The 25,841-nt window shown below is 38.8% G+C and overlaps 4 protein-coding genes and 2 long non-coding RNA genes across 10 annotated transcripts in view; 2 read left to right on the top strand and 4 right to left on the bottom strand.

Moving 5' to 3' along the window:
• LOC134206482 (probable ATP-dependent DNA helicase HFM1) overlaps window positions 1-13,005 on the bottom strand; it is a 68,267-nt gene extending 55,262 nt beyond the window's left edge. Inside the window, exon 1 of the mRNA XM_062682201.1 lies at window positions 12,846-13,005. Within this exon, the coding sequence (XP_062538185.1) occupies window positions 12,846-12,954 (109 nt within the window). The 5' untranslated portion in view covers window positions 12,955-13,005. The remainder of the gene's footprint in view (window positions 1-12,845) is intronic.
• On the top strand, window positions 2,985-3,621 carry LOC134212580 (uncharacterized). Its single transcript, XR_009979301.1, has 3 exons — window positions 2,985-3,095; window positions 3,235-3,305; window positions 3,383-3,621. It is a non-coding gene; the product is annotated as an uncharacterized LOC134212580 (long non-coding RNA).
• LOC134212574 (uncharacterized) lies at window positions 4,974-5,728 on the bottom strand. The gene is made up of 3 exons (XR_009979300.1): window positions 5,434-5,728; window positions 5,294-5,374; window positions 4,974-5,088 (listed from the first exon to the last, which is right to left on the bottom strand). It is a non-coding gene; the product is annotated as an uncharacterized LOC134212574 (long non-coding RNA).
• A 347-nt stretch (window positions 13,006-13,352) lies between the features above and the next one.
• Window positions 13,353-14,183, bottom strand: LOC134206450 (ubiquitin-like-conjugating enzyme ATG10). Of its 2 annotated transcripts, XM_062682167.1 has the most exons (3): window positions 14,082-14,183; window positions 13,687-14,022; window positions 13,353-13,622 (listed from the first exon to the last, which is right to left on the bottom strand). In XM_062682167.1, exons 2-3 carry the CDS (start codon window positions 14,012-14,014, stop codon window positions 13,357-13,359), a joined length of 594 nt encoding a protein of 197 aa, XP_062538151.1. In that variant the 5' UTR covers window positions 14,015-14,022; window positions 14,082-14,183; the 3' UTR covers window positions 13,353-13,356. The 2 variants fall into 2 exon arrangements, with proteins under 2 accessions (XP_062538151.1, XP_062538150.1); XM_062682166.1 differs by having other exon boundaries at window positions 13,687-14,179.
• A 121-nt stretch (window positions 14,184-14,304) lies between these two features.
• LOC134206448 (xaa-Pro aminopeptidase 3-like) lies at window positions 14,305-16,475 on the top strand. The gene is made up of 3 exons (XM_062682165.1): window positions 14,305-14,471; window positions 14,543-15,868; window positions 16,033-16,475. The coding sequence occupies exons 1-3, from the start codon at window positions 14,399-14,401 to the stop codon at window positions 16,194-16,196; spliced, it is 1,563 nt and encodes a 520-aa protein (XP_062538149.1). The 5' UTR covers window positions 14,305-14,398; the 3' UTR covers window positions 16,197-16,475.
• The window catches only part of LOC134206451 (sulfiredoxin), a 29,627-nt gene continuing 20,104 nt past the window's right edge, over window positions 16,319-25,841 (bottom strand). For 2 of the 4 annotated variants that reach the window (XM_062682168.1, XM_062682170.1), the window contains exons 2-3: window positions 16,814-16,989; window positions 16,319-16,752 (exon numbers count right to left, since the gene is read on the bottom strand). In XM_062682168.1, coding sequence (XP_062538152.1) covers window positions 16,540-16,752; window positions 16,814-16,989 — 389 coding nt within the window. In that variant the 3' untranslated portion in view covers window positions 16,319-16,539. Of the gene's footprint in view, window positions 16,753-16,813; window positions 16,990-17,199; window positions 17,349-25,841 lie in introns of those variants that run through there. The other 2 variants (XM_062682172.1, XM_062682171.1) reach the window with 2 other exon arrangements.

Raw genomic sequence — 25,841 nt, 5'->3', positions numbered from 1 at the left:
TGTCCCGCTGGGTTCCAGTCTAATGCTTGCTTACAGATTTCGTTTCCGCCCTACGTAGAGTGTGGCCGACCCAGCCCCACTTCCGATCCCGAATTTCTGTTGTTATCGGCCTCTGGTGACAACGACGATGGAGCTCGTTGTTTGAGATCCAGTTGTGAGGCCACCAGGCCCGAATTATATACCGCAGGCATCTGTTAATGAACACCTGCAGCCGTTGAGTGTTCTCCACTGATACACACCATGTTTCGCTAGCGTATAACAGCACAGATTTCACGTTAGAGTTGAAAATTCGTATTTTGGTGCGTTCACTTATCTGCCTGTTTTTCCAGATATATCTTAAACTCGCAAAGGCAGCCCTTGCTTTCTTGATCCGTGCGCCTATGTCGATCTTGGTACCGCCGTCTGACGCCATTTGGCTACCAAGATATTGGAAGCTTTCAACATTCTCCACTGGTTGCCCGGCTACTGTGAAACTGGAAGGAGTCACCGTGTTTACATCCAACGATTTGGTTTTGTTGACGTTGATGACTAAACCTGCCGAGGAGGAGCGATCGGCAAGGTCGTTGAGCTTACTCTGCATATCAGAGCGCCGTTGCGCGAGGAGTGCAACGTCATCCGCCAATTCGAAGTCGTTTAGGTGCTCCATGGTTATAGGCTGCCATAACAGCCCGCGGTTTGGTTCACGGTCAATCGCATCTACTAGAATCTCATCGATTACGATGAGGAACAGTAACGGTGATAGAATACATCCTTGCCTCACACCAGCTACGACCCGGATAGGGTCGGACAGGACCCCATTGTGCAGCACTCTACACGAAAAGGCCTCGTACTGTGCTTCGATGAGGCCGATGATTTTCTCAGGAACCCCCTTGCGTCTCAGGGCGCCCCACATATTCTCGTGATTGAGACGGTCGAAAGCTTTTTCGTAGTCAATGAATACCAAGTAAAGGGACTCTCAAACCAAACTGGTCATCTTCAATAATCTAGTTTGAGAAAATCAACGTTAAAGCATCTTCCAATCTCAAAAAGCATATTCTGTGTAAATTTTGAAGAGTACCGTCAACTGGGGGGAAGATGATCATTGAGGTGAAGATGATCATTTGATGTGTCAGTCAAAAGTGCCAAATTTTTTTATGAAACGGTAGTCAACAATATTCTCCGTTCAAGTAATTTTACCTCTAGGTAGAAATCCGAGTTTTTCGATTATAATCATGAAAATGTATTTTGTGGAAGAAAGAGAGAGATAGTCATAAATGATGCTATTTTCGTTTCAAATATTGACTTCGTAGACTTCTTTACGTAGTAAATTCAACATTCATACAAATAACCTAGTGTATTTTGACTACTAGGTCATAATGATTTTAGTAGAGCTGTCTTGATCAACTTCACCCCAAACCAGATTACTCAAAAAAATGTGTGATAATTTAATTTATTTTAATAAATGCGAACGCATTTCAAAAAAATAAAGTTGTTGATTATTGCAACGTATAGCAGTACATGTTTTGAAAATATTTGTTTCGATTTAAAATGTAAACACACATTGTTATTGCATGTTTTGTCTTAAAAATGATCATCTTCCCCCCAGTTGACGGTACTCAAAAGAAATTCAACAAAAACTTTCCGGGGATATTCATAATATTTTTCTGTAGAAATTTTGAACAACTTCTGACTTCAACAACAATATTCTGATGAGATTCTCATAAAAAATATTTTTAGCTCTTTTTAGTGGAATGTATTCAACCGTCTAAGACGAGTTTAGTACTCTCCATTTAATTCCACCAATTATTTTGATATCTTTGCAGATACGTATTTCGTATGTAAGTCGAGTCAAGTAGGAGACACTGAAGACGACCAGTTGTGGTCGAAATACGTCTCTGCAAAGATATCAAAATAATTGGTGGAATTGAATGGAGAGTACTAAACTCGTCTTAGACGGTTGAGATTCTCATGTAAAATCTGAAGAACTTTTTGCTGACAAAACAAACAATTTTCGTTCGGAAATCCAAAGAGCTCCACTTGGTAATTGGAAAGAATTCTCGAAACATCAAAACTTCAAAAAAATCTCGGAACTTAACGCGAGTTTTTTCTTAGTTTTTACAGAGAGTTTTTAGAAATTTCAATAAGAAATTGTATTAAACTTTCAATTATCCCGGATAAAAACTTACAGTAACTTGAATGACATAACTCTTTGAAATACAATAGATTGTGTGGTAAACAATATAAACTATTGTACGCTTATTGTAAAATGTTCACGGTTGTAAAAGATCTTTATTGTACTTACATTAATATAACAATATATTTCAATGTTACCAATGCATTCTATTATATTTTTATTGTTCGCTTATGTTTGGTATTGCACATCCAAAAACTAAACAATTTATGAAAGTTTTCGGTTTGGATGATCTGGAAATTCGTCTAATGTAATTGAATTAATATAATTTTGGAATATTTCATGGATTTATTATATTGTTGAAATAACAATTGAAAACAATAAAATTACAATAGATTTTCTTATAAAATGAATAAAAATGTTATACCGATTCTCAAGTAATATATTTTCATATTGCAAGTCTAGAAATGTTATGCAATAAAAATTGGAATTCAAAAAAATTAAAGGGAACAAAAACTTTTGCTTATCATGTTACTCGGAGAATGGCTGGATTCATTTGAGCGTGTACAGTTTTGTTTATAGTTAGTGAAAAGATGAAATTAATAAAACTGTATGGTGCAGAAAGTGTCTTTTTCATTACAGTTTCTGGTGTTGGGCAACGATAGATCACTATGGCTTCTGTACCGTGGAAAGTATCCAAAGTGTTAGAGTGCGTTAGTGCATCATTACTGGGCCTGAGTGCGAGTATTTTGATCACACTCGCCGTGTTGTCATTTAGATTAGTCAAACTTTTTCGCATCGGTTACTATTTTCGGTTATCATTTTGGAGCCTGCATTCCATACCGGTAACGTTTGGCATTTTTGGTAGTTCATCAAATAGCAGCGGTGTTATCGTGCTACCAAATTTGGTCTAGCGCGTTTAGTAGCTACCGGTAAAGTGTCAAGTAATGATACTGGGCTGGCAAACGGCTTATACTCACCACCGGTAATCGTAATCTACAATACTACAAAAGTTCAATGTATAATGGACGCAGTGGTTCATCCCGAACAAAAAATAAATAAAAAAAATATCGTCATAATACCTGATGACATACCTAGTTACATGTATCTTTGTTCCTTTACAGAAATGAAGCTTATGATGAAATACTGATGCTTGGCCAATCTCACCAACGGGATCTAATAAGAACTGATGCAGGTATTTTTTTTTGTTTTCTTCTCGACGTATTTTTTCTAATAAAACTAACATTCTTTTATAATTTACATTTTTCACAGGTTTATAACTACATGTATTGTTCATCCGGAACAAAATTAGTACGCTTTTTATACCGAAGTTGAATTTTCTCCAGATACAGGCAACTTATGTCGTTTTCGGTTTTAAACCTGGGTCAGGTCCGACCCCGACTCTGAATAACCGAACGAAAAACGAATCGGGATCGAGTCAGTATGATGGTATTAGTGAGAACTTAATCCCTATCATCTGTTTTGTTTTCAATTCGCACTTTTATCAGCTGGCAGAAACAGACACAGATATTATTTTAAATACTGAATTTTGTTATTAATTAGTGTTCTTTTTTTCTTGTTTTATGAATTATGGGGGAAAACAGATGTTTCTTCTGTTAATTGTTTAATGACTAAAATGACTATTATTCCATCAATAAATTAATGTGATTAGGAGCTTGTGATGAATGACGACAGCAATGTGGATTGCCGTGAAATTTATGCCAATCCGTGTTTCCCGATAAACTATTATGCTGATTCTATATGGCTTTTTGGGTAACAGTGATTGTGTTACAGTAGATTTGAATTATCAATTATGTCATTGAAATGGAACAGAACAAAAAAATATGAAAGCAATTGAGATTTGGGGGACTTTTATTTTAAAACAAATAATCAGATCGCACAAGAGTTGAACAGCATTCTATTTTGCTTTTTGCATTTTTTTGCTACTTTCCCCCCAAGACCCTTTGGGATAAATTGCGATTTCGTCAGAAATGCAAAAACCAAATATACAAGAGAGGCAAATTATTTTTCACTACATAATCTTAACAGGAGATTCAACATAATTTATATCAATGGGATAAAATATGTCTTTGTCTGTTTTTAAACGAATTACAACTAAAAATCCTTCTTCCACTTAAAAGTTCTGCTAAATTATGCTTAAAAATTCGTTTAAACTGTTCCTGACATTTGAGTTTATTTATAAATAATCATTTACAAATAAATACAATAAATTTGTTGATGGCAATATAGTTGCCACTGCCTTATAAAGGGTTAATGCCAGGGTTTATGTTTATATTCTTCAAATCCGTAACCTTACAAATTATTCACAGAACTGCAATAATGAATAAAATAATGGTATGAACATTTTGGTATGAATAACTTCATAGCGGCAGATACTCTGGTACGCTATTTTCCCATTGATAGAGCAATTATACCTGAAGTATATCCCGCATAATCATGAACCATAAGTGGATTATTTCTCAGAACGTTTATGAATATAAACAACATTACCGCTACTGATCTGATTGTTGTTCATATTAATGATACACTAACCTCACCATAAATCGTAATCACTGTATGATATGTTGTGATTGGCAAATCGACCATACGGGTAATGGGCGGTTAAGTATAATTACAATATAAAAGGGACATTTTCAGTACATTATTTTTCTAACATGGCATGTGGTATGGTCCAGTTATAATCCGTGTTTTGAATGAGAACAATATGGGATGTAGTATATAAACAGTAGAATGATATGAGAGAAAAATGGCACACCGTATCCCTTATCTTTCACTAGAAAGAAAGCAGATGAAAATTTCTCCCACGAAAAATAAAAAAACAAGTGTTTGTTACATTTTCATTATTTATTTGTACGATATATGTTTCGTTTTCCTTAAATAAAATGTATGGGCAAGATAGTAAGTTTGTCTTTGTTTGGGCGTCCGGGAAGCTGCATCCAAAAGAATATTATTCTGACCTGAAAATACGCAGGAAGAAAACCGCGAGATTATAAATATGCACACACAACACGTTTTTTCTAGATCTCGGAATCTCGGAAAAGACTGTCTATCCCGCAAAACGGATGGCACACTTTGTGCGGGATTTACCGTCTTTTTCGCCTTTTTTGGGATTTTCCCCGTGAACATGCAGAGTATATTCTATCAAATTGATGAAATACTTACCAATATCACGCCTCAATAAAATTGTTTTGCAGCTAAGCGGACTTTGCTTCCACATTTTTCCGCCAAGACAACTGTTGAGAACTGTGGGAATTTTTGATTATTCAAAAATATTTGAATGAATTACGCATTTCATTACTTACCCTTGATTTACAGTACAAGATATAATTGGAAAAAGCACAAAAGTGATTCTGGTTTCACCGAACCAGTTGTTTATTTTTACAAACAAAACCAATGGCAGCTACACGGGAAAATAATTCTGCGGTCTGTTGAAAATCATTGCAGAACTTTTACGTTTATAATGTTTTTATCATTGGAAGATATAATTCTTAATTTCGATTCCACACGGCAAGGAAACTAGACTAGATTTAGAAGATACATAATTATTTAATAGACATATTTCATATGGTTGATATATCAGTTATGGGTCATTTATAGTATATTATCGTTTTCTCTCGAAATAACGGAAGATAACGTATATAAAATAAACAACAAACTATGACATTATTGCATACAGTATTGTCGATGAAACATGCTGTATAGTATTAATTATATGAATAAATATAGTTACATTGTAAATCTATGATTACACAATTAGTAACAGTATTCCTTAATGCAGGTGAATAGTAACAAGAATACTGCAGATGGTTTTTAATTATGCGGGATGTTCGAATACACAATGTAATAGTGAATAAATAGCAGCTACCTTCTCGTCACTGCATTTTATAAAACACATTTTCAACAAAATTTTCAACCCTCATTTTGTTTATAATGGAGCTACCATCTGAGGTAATCAGCGAAAAATATGTCGATATCCGAATGCGATTCACCATCAGAGAAGCTTGAAGACAGCACAAAATTAAAATAATCCATTTTTGCGTGGAAAACAGCAACAAAATTGATAAATTTAACAAATGAAACAAACAAAATCAAATACCCATCCGTGTCTTTTACGTTTTTATTTTCCTTTAGCGTAAACATAAACACCAGTTTGACAGTTTGTGTTTGAATGTATTGGTGAACCTAGGTTGGATCTCGATAAATCGGCAGAGCGAACCTCATTCATTTTGGGTCGGATCTGGTGCGGATCGCGATCCAACCTGAACGAATAACCGAACGTTTTGACAGCAGTTAGAGCGGATCCGGTGCAGAACTAGGTTCGACCCAGCAATAACCGAAAACGACAATTTTTTCGGTTTTAAACCTGGGTCAGGTCCGACCCCGACTCTGAATAACCGAACGAAAAACGAATCGGGATCGAGTCAGTATGATGGTATTAGTGAGAACTTAATCCCTATCATCTGTTTTGTTTTCAATTCGCACTTTTATCAGCTGGCAGAAACAGACACAGATATTATTTTAAATACTGAATTTTGTTATTAATTAGTGTTCTTTTTTTCTTGTTTTATGAATTATGGGGGAAATCAGATGTTTCTTCTGTTAATTGTTTAATGACTAAAATGACTATTAATCCATCAATAAATTAATGTGATTAGGAGCTTGTGATGAATGACGACAGCAATGTGGATTGCCGTGAAATTTATGCCAATCCGTGTTTCCCGATAAACTATTATGCTGATTCTATATGGCTTTTTGGGTAACAGTGATTGTGTTACAGTAGATTTGAATTATCAATTACGTCATTGAAATGGAACAGAACAAAAAAATATGAGAGCAATTGAGATTTGGGGGACTTTCATTTTAAAACAAATAATCATATCGCACAAGAGTTGAACAGCATTCTATTTTGCTTTTTGCATTTTTTTTGCTATTTCCCCCTCAAGAGGGGACCCTTTGGGATAAATTGCGATTTCGTCAGAACTGCAAAAACCAAATATACAAGAGAGGCAAATCATTTTTCACTACATAATCTAAACAGGAGATTCAACATAATAAATATCAATGGGATAAAATATGTCTTTGTCGGTTTTTTAATGAATTACAAGTAAAAACCCTTCTTCCACTCAAAAATTATGCTCCATTCGTATAAAAACTGTTCCTAAATAAACATTTGAATATATTTATGAATAATCATTTATAAATAAATACAATAAATTTGTTCATGTCAATATAGTTGCCAATGCCTTATAAATGGTTAATGTCAGGGTTAATGCATTATGTTTATGTTCTTCAAATCCGTAACCTTGAACAAATTATGCACAGAACTGCAATAATGAATAAAATAATGGTATGAACATTTTGGTATGAATAACTTCATAGCGGCAGATACTCTGGTACGCTATTTTCCCATTGATAGAGCAATTATACCTGAAGTATATGTACGAATACTCAACGTAATAGCGTAATAGTGAATAAATAGCAGCTACCTTTTCGTCACTGCATTTTATAAAACACATTTTCAACAAAATTTTCAACCCTCATTTTGTTTATAATGGAGCTACCATCTGAGGTAATCAGCGAAAAATATGTCGATATCTGAATGCGATTCACCATCAGAGAAGCTTGAAGACAGCACAAAATTAAAATAATCCATTTTTGCGTGGAAAACAGCAACAAAATTGATAAATTTAACAAATGAAATAAACAAAATCAAATACCCATCCGTGTCTTTTACGTTTTCATTTTCCTTTAGCGTAAACATAAACACCAGTTTGACAGTTTGTGTTTGAATGTATTGGTGAACCTAGGTTGGATCTCGATAAATCGGCAGAGCGAACCTCATTCATTTTGGGTCGGATCTGGTGCGGATCGCGATCCAACCTGAACGAATAACCGAACGTTTTGACAGCAGTTAGAGCGGATCCGGTGCAGAACTAGGTTCGACCCAGCAATAACCGAAAACGACAATTTTTCGGTTTTAAACCTGGGTCAGGTCCGACCCCGACTCTGAATAACCGAACGAAAAACGAATCGGGATCGAGTCAGTATGATGGTATTAGTGAGAACTTAATCCCTATCATCTGTTTTGTTTTCAATTCGCACTTTTATCAGCTGGCAGAAACAGACACAGATATTATTTTAAATACTGAATTTTGTTATTAATTAGTGTTCTTTTTTTTCTTGTTTTATGAATTATGGGGGAAATCAGATGTTTCTTCTGTTAATTGTTTAATGACTAAAATGACTAGGTATTAATCCATCAATAAATTAATGTGATTAGGAGCTTGTGATGAATGACGACGGCAATGTGGATTGCCGTGAAATTTATGCCAATCCGTGTTTCCCGATAAACTATTATGCTGATTCTATATGGCTTTTTGGGTAACAGTGATTGTGTTACAGTAGATTTGAATTATCAATTATGTCATTGAAATGGAACAGAACAAAAAATATGAAAGCAATTGAGATTTGGGGCCTTTTATTTTAAAACAAATAATCAGATCGCACAAAAGTTGAACAGCATTCTATTTTGCTTTTTGCATTTTTTTGCTACTTTCCCCCCAAGACCCTTTGGGATAAATTGCGATTTCGTCAGAACTGCAAAAACCAAATATACAAGAGAGGCAAATCATTTTTCACTACATAATCTAAACAGGAGATTCAACATAATAAATATCAATGGGATAAAATATGTCTTTGTCGGTTTTTTAATGAATTACAAGTAAAAACCCTTCTTCCACTCAAAAATTATGCTCCATTCGTATAAAAACTGTTCCTTAATAAACATTTGAATATATTTATGAATAATCATTTATAAATAAATACAATAAATTTGTTCATGACAATATAGTTGCCAATGCCTTATAAATGGTTAATGTCAGGGTTAATGCATTATGTTTATGTTCTTCAAATCCGTAACCTTGAACAAATTATGCACAGAACTGCAATAATGAATAAAATAACTTCATAGCGGCAGATACTCTGGTACGCTATTTTCCCATTGATAGAGCAATTATACCTGAAGTATATGTTCGAATACACAACGTAATAGTGAATAAATAGCAGCTACCTTTTCGTCACTGCATTTTATAAATCACATTTTCAACAAAATTTTCAACCCTCATTTTGTTTATAATGGAGCTACCATCTGAGGTAATCAGCGAAAAATATGTCGATATCGGAATGCGATTCACCATCAGAGAAGCTTGAAGACAGCACAAAATTAAAATAATCCATTTTTGCGTGGAAAACAGCAACAAAATTGATAAATTTAACAAATGAAACAAACAAAATCAAATACCCATCCGTGTCTTTTACGTTTTCATTTTCCTTTAGCGTAAACATAAACACCAGTTTGACAGTTTGTGTTTGAATGTATTGGTGAACCTAGGTTGGATCTCGATAAATCGGCAGAGCGAACCTCATTCATTTTGGGTCGGATCTGGTGCGGATCGCGATCCAACCTGAACGAATAACCGAACGTTTTGACAGCAGTTAGAGCGGATCCGGTGCAGAACTAGGTTCGACCCAGCAATAACCGAAAACGACATTACCCAACTTCGAAAGTAGTGCGCTGGATTCGCCTAAACGCCTAAACAACACATCAATTAGTTTGACAGATAAAACTTTGGAAGAAAGTTCGGTTCGGAAGTCCCGACAGCAATGCGAGGTAAAATGAGTGAAAATGAAGTTTAAACTGATTTAAAATAAAATAATTTGTAAAGCAAATAATTGTATTGTATTTTTATTGTAATGTTGGAGTATAATGTATTCTAAATCTTGTTGTACATATTTCTATTGTAAAACAATAGAAACAGTAATTGAAAACATTTAAAACACAATGTTTTCTATTATTTTGTCGCTCGAAATCATCCCATTGAAGAACCGTAAAATCAATTGTTTTGCTCAAAATTTTGTATGGAAAATTTTCGATTTTTTTATTGTAAAGATACTTACCACCCCCCCTTTTTATTGTAAAAGTCCCATTTACCATTCATTTTATCGTGGAAAACCATTATTTCTCATGTGATTTTATTGTCGAAATTCCATTATATTCAATGGTAAAAATTATGTCTTAAATGGTGTTGTAACAATAAAATTTATGATATTTTAATGATATTTTTTATCCGGGTAATCATTGGTATTCTCTTCGAAAAATTCTCTGGTGTTTCAACGAGATGTTGAAGAGATCAAACAGGAAAATTACGGACTTCTTCAATATTGAATCGGCGTGGAAAATTGTAGATTAGTGGCGTGACAAATTTTTAACGGCGGCGCGCCGGTACAAAATTGTCGGCGGCGTACCAAAAACTGCCGGCGGCGGCGGCGTGGTGCGGCGGCGCACACCTCTAGTTTTGGGCGCAGTTTAACTATCACCAGATTGTGGTCAGAGTTCATGTTAGCGCCACGATATGTCCTGACGTCGAAAATGTCGGAAAAGTGCCATCCATCAATCAGAATATGGTCGATGTGATTCTGTCTGCAGTGGTGATCTCCAGGTGCACCGATATGGAAGGCTGTGTTGGAAGTAGGTGCTGCGAATGGCCATATTCTTGGATGCAGCGAAATCTATTAGTCGTAGGCAGCTTTCGTTCGTCAGCCGGTGTGTGCTGAACTTCCCAATAGTCGGTCTAAACTCCTCCTCTTGGCCAACATGAGCGTTCAAATCTCCTATGATGATTTTGTCGTCGTGGCTTGGGCAGCTATCGTACTCACGTTCCAACTGCGCGTAGAATGCGTCCTTATCATCATCAGTGCTTCTGGAGCAAACTGATTGGGCAATAACTAGAAGCCTGAGCTGGATTTTTGTCCGGCTTCAAAATTGGAACAACTTTGGCGTTCTTCCATTTAGCTGGAAAGTATGCCAATTGAAAACATTTGTTGAATAAATTAACCAAAAAGGATAAAAAGCTCTCAGGAAGTTTTTTGATAAGTATGTAGAAAATACCATCATCACCTGGGGCTTTCATATTTTTAAATTTTCTAGAAATGGATGGGTAAAAAACATTCTCTTGGTTGAGAATGTCTTCGAAGCTCCGTGTAACCTGATCCTCAACTAGGACTAGTGAGACCTAGACTAAAATTATGGGCACTCTCGAACTGCTGAGTAAGTTGTTGAGCCTTTTGCCATAAAATTGTATTTCCCTCTTTGCGCTGGAATTGGCTTTTGAGTTTTTTAAGGATTTTCGTTAATTTCCAAAAAGGTTTCGAACTGGGATCTAAGACATTATTCTCAAAGTTGGTATTTCTCAGAATAGCGAAAGGTTTTTTTAATTTCATTTTGCAAATCTCGCCAAATAACTTTCAACGCGGGATCGCGAGTTCTTTAATATTGCCTTCGCCTACGCCTTGATACGAGAGCATTATCAATATCACTTTTGGTATCGAGAGGAATATCAACATCAAAATTCCTATCGATATACGTTTTATACAAATCCCAATCAGCTCTATGATAATTAAAAGTAGAGCTGATTGGATTGTTAATAGCTTCTTGTGAGATTTCAAACGTCACAGGAAGGTGATCAGAGTCAAAGTCAGCATGAGTTACCAATTAGCCACACAGCTGACTTGAATCCGTTAAAACTAAATAAATTGTAGAAGGATTTCGACTGGAAGAAAAACAATTTGGCTCATTGGGATATTGAACAGTATAATATCCTGCAGAACAACCTTCAAAAAAAAATTTATCATTGGAATTGCTTTCAGCATTATTCCATGAATGGTGTTTGGCATTGAAGTCACCAATTATGAAAAATTTGGATTTGTTGCGAGTTAAAATTTGAAGATCAACTCTCAACAAGTTCCTTTGCTGCTTATTGCACTGGAAAGGCAAGTAAGCAGCAATAAAAGAGAATAAATTGTTCAAAATTTGTTTCAACAGAAACTCCCAAGGCTTCGAAAACTTTGGTTTCAAACAAAGAATATAATTTATGTTTGATACGTCTATTAATGATGATGGCGCCCCACCACAGGCGCTGTCAAGCCGATCATTTCGGTAAATGAAATGATTTGGATCTCTTTTGATGAAAAGACCAGGTTTTAAATATGTTTCAGTTATAATGTCAATGTGCACATTATAAACTGATAAGAAGTTGAATAATTCATCTTCTTTACCATTTAAAGAGTGGGCATTCCAATTCAAAATTTTCGAAGAATTATTTAGATTCATTAAAACGATATAAAATAACAATTTTCTGTGTAAATTTGATATACCAATCTGAACAGCTTCAGTTTTGGTATTTGCTTTGAACATTGCATCAATCATGTGATGCAATTGTTCACTAAGAAAATCAAAGTCGGAAGCAGACAAGAATGGGTATGAAAATCATTCATCGTCGATAAATTTCCAGAAATGAAATTTTGCCTGCCTGCAGCGATGCGATGCTTGCCACAAAGCAATACCATGCTGAGGGTGGCTGGGATCGATTCCGGTTTAAGCAATTTTCGGTTTGGAAACGGTCTCGACTACCCTGGGCATAAAAGTATCATCGTGTTATCCTCACGATATACGAATGCAAAAATGGTAACTTGCAAAAATGGTAAGACCTCGCAGTTCTGTGGAAGTGGCGGCAATGTTCCAGGTGGGGATGTAATGCCAAGAAGAAGAACCCTATTGCTTCAAAATGAATGTTTTCACAGAGAAAGTATACAAAGCAACTAAATACTGGGTAAAGGAAAGGCAATATGAATAAAAATAAAAAAAGGAGATACTTACAGATTTCTTCCACGGAACGGGAATCACCCTTGCGACCGACATACATCTCCGGTCTCGGATGGCTGCTCCAGTTGCGATTTGCAAGTCCGTAAGATTGCTCCGTCGACATGGTTTTTCTCTGCTGCTACTTTTTTTTAAATCACAATAAAAAACCCAAATAACAAACTACCATGCGTCGCCGCGTTGTCCGTTTGACGTAAAGGAACACGTGATTTATTTTGAATTTTTTTTACGTGAGCTGCACAGCAGTGAAATATTTCAAGCTGACAAATCAGTCGGTTAGGGTGGTTCCAACATTATAAGGAAATAATTTTTCTTCTCTATAATTATTAATAATCCTTTAATAAGAATTTTGTTCATCAGAAAAAGGGTTTCGTTGTAATTTGATGGTTAATAATTTCTAAGTTGGTGTGATTAATTTAATTCTAATTTATTTGTAAAATAAATGAAAACTACAATGGAGATCACCAAGAACACAGAGCATAATTAAAACATCTATAGATGTATACATTTATTTCACTAATCCGCCATACCGAATGTCCAAATGCAAGTTAACAAACGGCCCGTACGACGAAAGGAAAGCAACAATCGCATTCCCACAGCCGGTGGCAATATCACCCAGCACCTGTGCTGTTCGACAAGGATGCAACGCTAGAAAAGGTTTGAACACCACCGGATGTTCCATCTGGGTGAGAGTTTGACGGAGCTGTTCACGGCTCTCCAGTGCCAGATCGCGAAAACCGTCCCAGGCATCCTCCAGGCGAAGCATGGTTCCATCTGAACGGGATCAAAACGAAGCATTAGAACATTTGGTTAGGGAAAAAGCCGAACGGAATAATACCAGACTTGAATGCGTTGAAGTACAAAACGGGAACCTGGTAACTGACGCTGTACACCACATGGTACTCGAACTGGTAAACATCAGAGTTTGATGCATTTGAATTCTCTGGTGGAAGCGCTAGAGAAGGATCATCTGCTATCAACTCGCGATCCGCGGTGGTGCTGCTCCCAATGCAATTCAAAGTTTGTTTCAATCGCTTCTTCAAATACACGGTGTTTCCGCCTTCTGATGTGATCAATTCCCAGCCATCGCCGATATGGTCCGACAGTTCCAAGAACCTTTCGGCCAAAGCTTTGAACTGTTCCTCCGTCATCGTTCCGGTGGCCATCTGGTACACTTTCAATATGGAATGCGGCTCACTTTTGTTCAATTTAGGCTGCTTGCCTAATACCTACCATAAGCTAAATTATCAACACTATTGAATATTGAAGATTTTTCTTTTATTTGAATCAATCGCAAAACCACTGAAGTTTGTTTTCATTCCAAGAAAAGTCAATTTTTATTATTTGGTTCAGTGCAGGCAGCTAGAAAAATATGACGCGAAACCTTACAACAGTCCCAATCAACCAATCAGTGTGCTTATGCTTATCAACAAAATCAGCTGGCACTGACGGAGAAGGTGAGCGACAAAACAAACCAAATCAAAACAAAAATTAGATCGGTGGATTGCGAAACGCAATTTAAAATTTATTTTGTTCAGTAAAAGAAAAGTATGAATGTGTTCAAAGTGTATCATCAGCTTCACTCAAAACGCTCTCAAATTCTAAGATTATTCACAATATGTGGTAAGTTGATTGTAATTGTTCAAAATTCTGCATTTCTATCATGAAAATAATGATTTTGTGCTTGTCAACAGATTCGAATTTGCTCCCAGTCAGACCCTGCTCCTCAAATGCCACCCCCGTCGGGTTACCAAAAGTGACAACAAACGCATCCTCGGACCTAACAAAGCTAACCGTTTCCTATGGACAACCGATGCCGGCCACACATCCGCATCTCCTAACTGAAGATGAACTGGTGCCGGGGATTCGTCTTGCCGAAGTGCAAGCCCGACGCAAAGCCCTTCTAGCGCTGGTCAGAAATTATGCCGCAACTGGGCTGGATCGCTCCGTCAAGGAGCACATTGTGGTCATACCATCGGCCAACAAAAAGTATATGAGCGATAAGATACCGTACGTGTTTCGGCAGAACACCGATTTCCTATACTTGAGCGGATGTCTGGAACCGGACAGTGTTCTGACTCTGGAGGTGGACGCCGCTGGGAACGAGAAAAGTACACTGTTTGTGCGGCCGAAGGATAGCCATGCCGAGCTGTGGGATGGTCCCCGAACGGGGGTGGAATTGGCCCCACACGTGTTCGGAGTGGACGAGGCAGTAAATGTGAGCGATCTTAAAAACTATTTGACGAAATACTCGTTTGCACATCCGCACGGATTGGTTTGGTTCGATGAGAAGGAATGTGACTTAGAGGACATCAGGAAAATGGTTGGTGACGTGAGTAGGTCGGAAGTGGTTCGTTCGCCGCTGGGGCTTATTCACAGGCTGAGGGTGGTGAAGACGCCCGCCGAAAGGGAACTGATGAGACGCACTTGTCAAATAGCTTCCGCGGCCATCAACAGAACAATGCAGGAGAGTAAAGCCGGACAAAGCGAGCATCAGCTGTTCGCTAAGGTGGATTTCTTCAGTCGGATGGCGGGAGCAAGCTACTTGGCGTATCCTCCTGTAGTAGCAGGAGGGGCAAACGCGACTGTGATACACTACGTGAACAATAATCAGATTGTGAAGGACGGGGAGATGGTTCTGATGGATGCTGGTTGCGAATATGGAGGATATACGAGTGATATCACGAGAACGTGGCCAATAAATGGGGAGTTTAGCGAACCGCAACGAATCCTGTACGAACTGTTGTCGCAGGTGCAACAGGAGCTACTCAAATGTCTGCACAATGCCGGAGGGGAAACGTTGGATCAGCTGTTTGATACGATGTGCCTTCGGCTGGGAAAGTATCTGCAGGAGGTGGGGCTGATTCCTAAAGCCTTGCAAGGTGCAGATTTGGGACGGGCGGCGTACAAATTCTGTCCGCATCATGTGTCGCACTATTTGGGTATGGACGTGCACGACACGCCATTAATTTCGCGAAGCATTGCGCTCGTTCCCGGAATGGTTTGCACTGTTGAGCCAGGTGAGTTTTTTTTAACTTTCCAACTAATATTTTGAATAACCGGGCCGCATTTCGCATCTCTACGTGACAAATTTTCCGTTCACTGCGGAAATAGAATATTTCGAACAAGACACATTATCTTATTTCCTACAAGTGTGACATTTAATTTTATCTTCACTTTGCAGGAATCTACATAAGTCTCCGACGAAAAGATGTCCCGCCGGAATTCCGCGGATTGGGGCTCCGAATCGAGGATGACGTCCTTATCAAACCAGACAACCAGATCGAAGTACTAACGGAAGGATGTGTCAAAGACATCCGTCAAATTGAAGCTCTCATCAGATCGTAATCTTGTTCATAAACGACTACTTTAGACCTAATTACATCTGCTACAGGTAAGTCAATCCAAAATTCTTCCAAATCTCCCACCCGTCCAACCCATTATCGGATAAAATAAACAGAACTGAATCGTTTTGTACGAAGGAGATTGTAAAACATTGATATATTTTATACATATGTAAAAACGAACACTAATGCTAAGCAGTTTAACGATTTCCTTAACATTTATCACTTTGACTTAGTTAGTAGACGAGATGCGATCAATAAAACAAGTACATTGAAACCTCAATCAAGCGCGGGAATGTGATCCGAATATCCGTACGGTCTTCTTCTTTTCTGTTCTTCCAAATCGTTCACTTGAGCTGCACCGGACAGCTGGCCCCGAGGTAGTGCTGCAGATCCGACAGGGAAGATTTGATCAGCTTTGCCATAATCGTCGGCTTGCCGAGGCGTTTGTACGCCTCGAATCGGTGACACCCGCCGAAGCTGTAGTAGTAGTTGCCACCCTCGCTGCCCTCGATCCACAGCACGTCGATCGGTGGAATTGTGGAAATTTGTGCGGGGTCCTGCAATTAGTGGAAAAAATTTGCAAACTCCTATATTGAAGTGGAAATGACAAAAACAAACCTGGATGGACAGCATGAGGGATTCAACCTTGCCATCGTCGAGCACCGGTGGGATGGGACGGTTGATGACAGCCATGGGCATCTCGTGCACCTCGGCGATCTGAGCTGTGTGAACGCTATTCATCTCCGATCGAATATCCTTCGTATATGCCTGTTGGGTGATCGTCAGTGTCGCTCCTAAAAATATAAGGCAAATCATAAGATTCATTGTAGGTAATTCCTCTTATCGCAATTTAGTTCTTTTTATTTGAACAATTTCAGGGGGGTCAAATTTGTTTTCGACTGCAAGTCTCATTGATAAGGTTGTTATCTCGAAGGCGCGCGTGCAGAATCAAAACAACTTTCCAGACACCACTAAACAATGGTATCCGAAAGCTTACGACTTACTGCAAGTGCGAAAAAAAATCGAAAGGAATTCAATACCGCAATCAAAAGGTTCAATCCACCCGCCCGCGACAAGATCTTCACTGAAACTGACCGAGCAGCTTTCATCTCTGGCTCTTTGGACACACCCAGCTCGGCTACTCGTGGTACACTTAGCGCGACGCAAATACAAATTTGCATAAGGTGGCTAAATACCTACCTAGAGCTGTTGTATGTAGCTGCGCTGCGTATCGCCGTTTTCGTTTAGCATATGGAGAAAACAGCCCAAATGCAAGTGCATCGAAAGAAAATGCGCAAAATCGAACACCTATCGCTGGTCGACGCGCTTCGAATTAAATCCTCGTTGGGCCACTACATAATAAAACAATTATAAAACCTTGTATAAAACAATATGTACATATCATATCTATTTTTATTTCTTTTGATCGGCAAAAAAAATATTTCGTTTCTGAAATTTATAAAATGCCTAGCTGTATATACCCGGCCTTGTTCGAAGTTGCCAGTTTGATTCGCAGTTTTTTCACAATCGGAAAATTAATAAACCAATTGGTCAACAGGATAATTGTGTTTTCGTATTGATACTGAATCATTTGATTAAAAGAAGGCAGATTTCAGGCAGACATTAACTGATTTTGAAAAAGGGATCAAACCCAAAATCGCCTTATTCCGGGCAAACGTCTATTTCTAAAGAAGGAAAACAATCCACCGATGTCTTATTCCGGGCAAACGTCTATTTTTAAAGAAGGGATCACATCCACCATCCAGAAGGAAACACATTAGTCATTGCTTTTCACTGAGCAATGATTTCGATGAAGGGTTGAGTTGATCGATAACTAATCAAATTTTCGAAATGACCATCCCACCCCCTCTTGGAAACTTCCCCTGAGAATAGAGAATGTGTGTACCAAGTTTGGTTGAAATCGGCCGAGTGGTTCAGAAGTAGTTAGCGAACATACATACATAGATTGTTTTTTATATCTAATCTATAATAGACTATAGATCTATAGATTTGAAATGAAATTTGAAATTCGTATACCGTGCTGTGCCGTTCACCTAAGACAATGCGCTGTGTCTAAAAGCTCTAAAAAATAGCCGTTTAGTATTTTGAAGCTGCAATTTTGCTACATAGTGTCATTTTCTATATACAATTGAAAATAAAATATGTTGGGATGCATTCATAGACTTAGGCTCCACTAGTGAAAACAAAATTGACCAATTATGAGGTCCTAATTCCAATCATCTGAAATGGCATTGTTCCCAATTCCGTTCATTCGTGTTCCTAATTCCAATCACCCGAAAAACATTGATTTCTTGGAGATGCTAATACCAGGCATCATTTTTCTCACAAATCCATCTTTTCATTTATTTTAATATTGCAAATAAAAAGCATAAAATGTAATTTCCTTCAAATTTAAAATACAATGAGTGATATTTCCTTAGTATAGCTAAGTTGACTGTTTTTTTCGTTTGTTTCACTTACCATTCGAGATATATTCAACATAGACATTGATGCTAGATGCCCAATTGCATTGGGTACCACAGAAAAGGACAGATACGATTCCTTATCGGAGTTTTACATCTTATCCTCAACGTAATTTTGACTAGAGCCTGGATACTAGGCCTTTAATTCTGACCTGAAGCTTCCAAAACAATGTCTCTGTTTGTTTGGAATTGTTCGTACCACTGTTTCGTTCAAATTGAATATTCTTCAAAGTTCCGGTTCTTTAAAGTAGGTACCGGATAACCCTACTTCTACGAAGTATTCACGGATTTCGGTAAAACAGAACCTTTTTTACAGCACAGAGAGGGCAGTGTTTTTTTTATAGAAATTCGCCAAGAAATTTCCGGATAAACAAGAACGACGCAATTATGAATTGTGCTGTTTAAAACGAGGTTTAAAACTATCCGTATTAACCGGAAATCCAGCATTCACTTTATAAATCATCATTAAATCATTAACTGAAAAACTCAAAAGTGCAGCCCAATCGGGTTGTACGCAAAGGAGACGTTGAACTACGTAGCTGTATGTAATGTACAGGTGTTCGACTTTTCTGTTCAATGAGACCAAAACAAGAGTTTTTCAAGCCCAGGGTGAATCTGTTTTCATTGTTTATCCTGTGCTCCTGAGATTGAATGATTATTACGAACCCTGGTGATGTATATAATTTTTAGACCAACATTTGAAAAGGATGATAAAAATAAAATTTCCGAATACCTAATCGAGGATGAACAACACTTTCAAGCGACCACATATCCAAATTATCATTGATAAACACTCGCGAGAGAGTGAGAATCGTTCGTTAATTGTAGCTCGATTTAAAGCATTGGTAAAAACTACTTTTGAACTTATTTTCCTACATAATACCAAAACACAATGCCAAAAATCCGATTGGTCTTCATTATTGACATTAAATTGGTCACTTGTCATAAGACGAGTTTGTACAATCCCATTGAATTCAACCACTTAATTGTATCTTGACAGATACGTATTTCGACCTCAACAGTAAGGCCGTCTTCAGTGTCTCGTACTTGACTCGACTTAAGTCTACTGTTGAGGTCGAAATACGTATCTGTCAAGATACAATGAAGTGGTGGAATTCAATGGGATTGTACAAACTCGTCTTATGACAAGTGAAGACATTCCACTAAAAAGCTCAAAATAATTTTCTTAATTAAATTGGTATTAGTTAGGTTTACATTTAAATAATAATTTTGCTTTTATTATTATTCGATTCCAAAATTTTAAAAGCGATCGCCAATCACAACAATCACAATCACAAATGATAATTTCAATAATTATCGCATGAGAATGATTCAGCACAACCCTGGCTGATAGTGTACCGCTGCAACCATCACCGACGCAAACTGGAACAGAGACTTAGCACCCGCCACTAAGTCAGTCTCAGCCACCGGTTGCTCATTACAGAAAAGCCCATCGTGAAAGCTGGGCTGTCAACGGAGTTGGGTGGACACTGGACATCCTTTGGAGGAAGTCAGAGTAGACGCGACAAAAAAGTTTGACAGTTTATTGATAATAATTATTATTCCTTCACGTGAGTTACGCCAGACTTTGCGTTTACTCCGGAATCAGCAAAAAACGAGCCGAACAAAGTTTCCCAGAACAACGATGTTAATTAGGAGAAACGAACTGCACCAGCAAAATGCATGTAAGTTGCACTAATTTGATTTCTATGCTGGCTTGTGGTCTCCAGTTAGCCTTTTGAACAAAGGCGCAGAATCCGGAGATGGCAAGATCAATTATCAATCCGATCTAGGATGTTTTCGGGTGGAAAACTCGACACAAGATACATAGTAATGCAATGTGTTTAGAAAGCTTTCAATTGATAACCAAAGAAAAGCTAATAGATTACTAAGTTGAAAAGCAGGCCAAGTTCCAGTTGGAATGTAGTGCTATGGAAGAAAAATCTTGCGATGCACTTACGAGATTGACTGATTCACCGAAACCGATTGCTCAACTGTTCGCCAGTTTTCAAAGGTAAATATTATCATACAGTATTATAACACACTGGAGTCGGGTTTTACGCGAAGGATAAGGGCCGCGTGAATTAAAACAACATAAAAAACCGCGTAAATACCAAAATATGTCTGAATAAACCGTGGAAATCCCGAAATTCGAGTGAAAAAAAATCGCATAAAAAGCGAGTTGTGTAAAAAAAAAAAACGCGTAAAAAAAGACTTCAGTGTACTTCAGGTATGCAGCGTTGACTCTTCCTTGATCGAATGGTCCAAGAAAATTGAAAATCCATCAAGAAACGGTTGAGATATTAACGGTCAAAGTCTATCATATTTTCGTGACGTTTTTCGATTTTTTGCAATCGTAAAGTGTACCCCAATATAGAAAAGACAGACGTAGTTCTACGTCAAAACAACCATTACGAACGAAATAGAAGATACTACGACTCGGTACAGTCGGCAACGATTTAGGCGAAGAATGAAGGATCACGATTGGAAGCTTGGAACATGGAACTGTTAGTCGTTAGGCTTCGCAGGTTGCGACAGGATAATCTACGAAGAATTACATCCCCGCAAGTTCGACGTCGTAGGACAGAAAATGTGGAAAAGCGGGCATCGAGCGGCTACCTTCTACCAAAGCTGTGGCACCACCAACGAGCTGGGAAACGGCTTCATAGTGCTGGGTAAGATGCGCCAACGTGTGATTGGGTCAGGGGCGTCTCGTGAACTTTTGGTACACCTGTTCTACTGGCCTGCTAAAAAAATATACATCAAGCTGAGGTTTCGAATGAAAGTTGTGTATTTGATCTAATATTATAACCTTTTCTTGTACAACGTAACCAAACATTAGAAAAAAAAAACAATTTAAACAGAAAGGATTTATAAAACAATAAACAGCTTCTTAATCTCCCTACTAAATTAATCTCTTGTTCTAAAAATGTTTCAAATTAAGATGCACTTAAAATTTAAAACTCTCCCAAGTCGTCCGAAATCTAATTCTAACTTGGTAACAGTTGACGATAACTGGATATTGCTCAGAATAGAGATCTTTCAAATCGGCTCTTTCCACCATTCGGGTGCGCAGGACTTATCGCCCTTAGCATTTAAAAACTCTCACATATTTTGTTGTTATGAAGGAAATGTAATTAACCATTATTAGTATCATCATTTGATGCGACCCCAGATTGAGTCCACTGAAATGTTTTAGAGTTAGGTACTTAGTTTTTCAAATTTAGTGAAAATTATGCCTTTTTTCTATGTTGATTGATTTTGATTATTTGGAAAAAAAAAACATTATTAAATAATTCAATGTTATAATCTTCTTCTATATAATAAAAATGAGATGAGGTTTCCTTCCTGACGATTTACCTCGCGCACGGGTTGACCGATTTGCAAGATTTGCTCCTTAATCGGTTCGTTTTGAGATCCGCAAGGTTTGTATATACAAAAAAAATGGTAAATATATCGGAGAAATGTAAAAAAATCATTAGAATACAATTTTGAGTCAGCTGTTGAGGAAAACAATACAAACGCACGGAAATTGATCTAGAGTGCGGGGCTGCAAATAGTTTATTGTGACATTTGCAACACCCGGGTAAAGCTGGGTTTCTTTCGCTAGTATTTTATAATAATCAAATTTTGATGTCTCTTTTTAAAAACTCAAACATTAATTTAATATTGTTCTTGATGCTGAATTGTTTTATGATGCATAATCATCAGGAGAAAAACAAACCGTTCCCAATCATCGAAGTATGAACGAAAGCGTGCGCGGTGCGCCTTTCGGCAAAGCACAGCCCGACACTCCGACCGAGTCTAACCGAAGATACGTCGCGTCGTTGATTGTTCTCGCAGCGCGTCGAACGGGTTGAACTCCTGCGCACATAGACTTATGCAGGAGTTCATCAAATTCACTCACCCAATGGATTTTGACATTTGAGCGGGTCGTCTTCTCGAACAAAAGTTCATTTTGCGTTCATTATGCGACCCGCTCATACGTCATAATTTCTTGGGGGAGTTCATTTTGCGTTAGTCTATAGCACGCACAACATTCATCTAAACGTGCCTGCGTTGCATGCGAAAGAGGATGATGTGAGGAAACGAAGAAAGCTGGCAACGCTCACGCTGGTTCTACGCGCGCGGAGAACGAGTGAGCATATGTACCAAGGAGGAAATTATTTCAAAACTTTCGTCACGGCGCAGGCTTTAAATTTTACTTCTGACAGCGCTGCGGTTGGTTCTTTATGAATCGTACGACTGTCAAAAGCTTTCTATGTGATGTGGTGTGCTGTTATTCGTCGGAGAAACACATATTTAGCTGATCTTGTCTGAGTTGATCTGTCTACGCAATATTTTGTTTCGTTAGATATTAAACCATCATTACGTGATACTTTGTTTAAAAATTTCACTGAGTAATTATTTGCCCTAATAAATAATTGCAGAGAAATTAATTGTAAGGACATTAAGTTTCCTACTTCTGAACTAAAAATGGTTACCTGTTCCATGAACAGGTAGAACATATGGACGAGTCGCCTCTGGATTGGGTGGCAGCCAATGATGTGCAAGCTGAGGATAAAAGGCCGTTTCTTCTACTATAGCAGCATCAACGTGCTCTGACCACACGAAGGGAGACCCGACGACGAGAAAGAAGCGTTCTACGCACAGCTGGAGCAAACATACGATGGATGCCCACTGCGGGACGTCAAAATCGTCATCGGCGACATGAACGTACATGAAGGAAGGGAGGAAATGTATAGACCGGTCATCGGACCGGATAGTCTGCATACCGTATCGAACGACAACGGCCAACGATGCATAAACTTTGCAGCCTCCCGCGGAATGGTAGTCCGAAACATCTTCTTTCCCCGCAAAAATATTCACAAAGCCACATGGATATCACCTAACAAATAAACGGAAAACCAAATCGACCACGTTCTGATCGAAGGTAAATTTTTCTCCGACATCATGATCGTCCGCACATATCGCAGTGCGAATAATGAATCCGACCACTACCTCGTTGCAGTATATCTGCGCTCAACACTCTCGATGGTGTACGCACGCATTGATGTCGAATGTCGCGGCTTAACATTGGGCGGCTACACTACAGTAGACTAGCCCAAGACTACGCGCAGCAGCTGGAAGTGGCACTTCCAACGGAAGGGCCAAATGCCACAGCCCGATATGTGTAAGGACATAAACGGGAACCTTCTTACGAACGAGCGTGAGGTGATCCAAAGGTGGCGGCAGCAGTATAATTAACACCCGAATGGATTGGACTACTCATCAACACAAGTACATGATAGGAAGCGGCTCAAGAGAGGACAACGTGAGCCACCCATCACGAGTTTGTAACGGTGGTGACGAAATTGAGGTGGTTGAAGAATTCGTGCACTTGGACTCACTGTCGACCTCCGATAACGATACCAGCAGAGAAATTTGATCGGCCCAACTGACCAGCTGAAACGCTGGTTCGAGCACTTCGAACAACTTTTTCAAGTGCCAGCCAGGCCATCACCACCTCGGCATGATCTGCCTAGGATCCGACGTATAACACGCGTCAATACCGAAGCTCCATCACTGCTAGAGATTCAAACAGCCATCCAAACCATGAAATCGAATAAAGCCCGAGATGCTCAAAGCTGACCCCATGACATCCGCTCAACTACTGCATCGTTTATTTCGTATTATCTGGGACACCGCAACTTCCCCGGTTGACTGGATGCAAGGTATCTTAGTGAAGGTGCCCAAAAAGGGTGACCTTACTGTATGCGATAACTGGCGAGGCATTATGTTGCTGTGTACCGTTCTCAAAGTTCTGTGCAAAATTATCCTAGCCCGGATTCAGGAGAAGATCGATGCGACTCTCCGTGCCGGAAGATCCTGTGTGGACCATATTGTCACGCTACGGACCATATTGTCATTCTGGAGCAGGTCAACAAATTCCAAGAGTCCCTTTACTTGGTATTCATTGACTACGAAAAAGCTTTCGACCGTCTCAATCACGAGAATATGTGAGGCGCCCTGAGACGCAAGGGGTTCCTGAGAAAATCATCGGCCTCATCGAAGCACAGTACGAGGCCTTTTCGTGTAGAGTGCTGCACAATGGGGTCCTGTCCGACCCTATCCGGGTCGTAGCTAGTGTGAGGCAAGGATGTATTCTATCACCGTTACTGTTCCTCATCGTAATCGACGAGATTCTGGTAGATGCGATTGACCGTGAACCAAACCGCGGGCTGTTATGGCAGCCTATAACCATGGAGCACCTAAACGACTTCGAATTGGCTGATGACGTTGCACTCCTCGCGCAACGGCGCTCTGATATGCAGAGTAAGCTAAACGACCTTGCCGAGCGCTCCTCCTCGGCAGGTTTAGTCATCAACGTCAACAAAACCAAATCGTTGGATGTAAACACGGTGACTCCTTCCAGTTTCACAGCCGGGCAATCCAGTGGAGAATGTTGAAAGCTTCCAATATCTTGGTAGCCAAATGGCGTCAGACAGCGGTACCAAGATCGACATAGGCGCACGGATCAAGAAAGCAAGGGCTGCCTTTGCGAGTTTAAGAAATATCTGGAAAACAGGCAGATAAGTGAATGCACCAAAATACGAATTTTCAACTCTAACGTAAAATCTGTGCTGTTATACGCTAGCGAAACATTGTGTGTATCAGTGGAGAACACTCAACGGCTGCAGGTGTTCATTAACAGATGCCTGCGGTATATAATTCGGGCCTGGTGGCCTCACAACTGGATCTCAAACAACGAGCTCCATCGTCGTTGTCACCAGAGGCCGAAATTCGGGATCGGAAGTGGTGCTGGGTCGGCCACATTCTACGTAGGGGCGGAAACGAAATCTGTAAACAATCATTAGACTAGAACCCAGCGGGAGATCGCAGCAGAGGCAGACCCAGAGGCTCATGGCGGCGAAGCCTCAATAAAGAAATAAAAGAAGTCGACCGAAATCTAACCTGGCAACAGGTTAAAGCGATAGCCAGGCAACGCTCAGGATGAAGATCTTTCAAGTCGGCCCTTTGCACCACCGGAGGTGTACAGGATCCATAAGTAAGTTAAGCTCTCCGAAAATTTATTTTGAAATTCCTCTAAGAATTTGGAAAATCTTCGGAAATTTCGTTTGTAAATTCATTTATTTATTTAAATCGATGTTAAAACACGTTTT

Source organism: Armigeres subalbatus, chromosome 1, assembly GCF_024139115.2.
Source record: "Armigeres subalbatus isolate Guangzhou_Male chromosome 1, GZ_Asu_2, whole genome shotgun sequence".
Taxonomy (NCBI): domain Eukaryota; kingdom Metazoa; phylum Arthropoda; class Insecta; order Diptera; family Culicidae; genus Armigeres; species Armigeres subalbatus.
Note: the sequence above shows the minus strand (reverse complement) of the source record. Positions and strands in the feature narration are given on the sequence as shown.

Excerpts from the sequence above, each read along its gene's own strand:
- LOC134206450 (XM_062682167.1), bottom strand. The coding sequence starts at position 14,014 with ATGGCCACCGGAACGATGACGGAGGAACAGTTCAAAGCTTTGGCCGAA. Across the intron at positions 13,623-13,686 it reads CTTCAACGCATTCAAGTCTG|ATGGAACCATGCTTCGCCTG; the intron begins GTATTATTCCGT and ends GATCCCGTTCAG.
- LOC134206448 (XM_062682165.1), top strand. The coding sequence starts at position 14,399 with ATGAATGTGTTCAAAGTGTATCATCAGCTTCACTCAAAACGCTCTCAA. Across the intron at positions 14,472-14,542 it reads AAGATTATTCACAATATGTG|ATTCGAATTTGCTCCCAGTC; the intron begins GTAAGTTGATTG and ends GCTTGTCAACAG. Across the intron at positions 15,869-16,032 it reads GGTTTGCACTGTTGAGCCAG|GAATCTACATAAGTCTCCGA; the intron begins GTGAGTTTTTTT and ends TTCACTTTGCAG.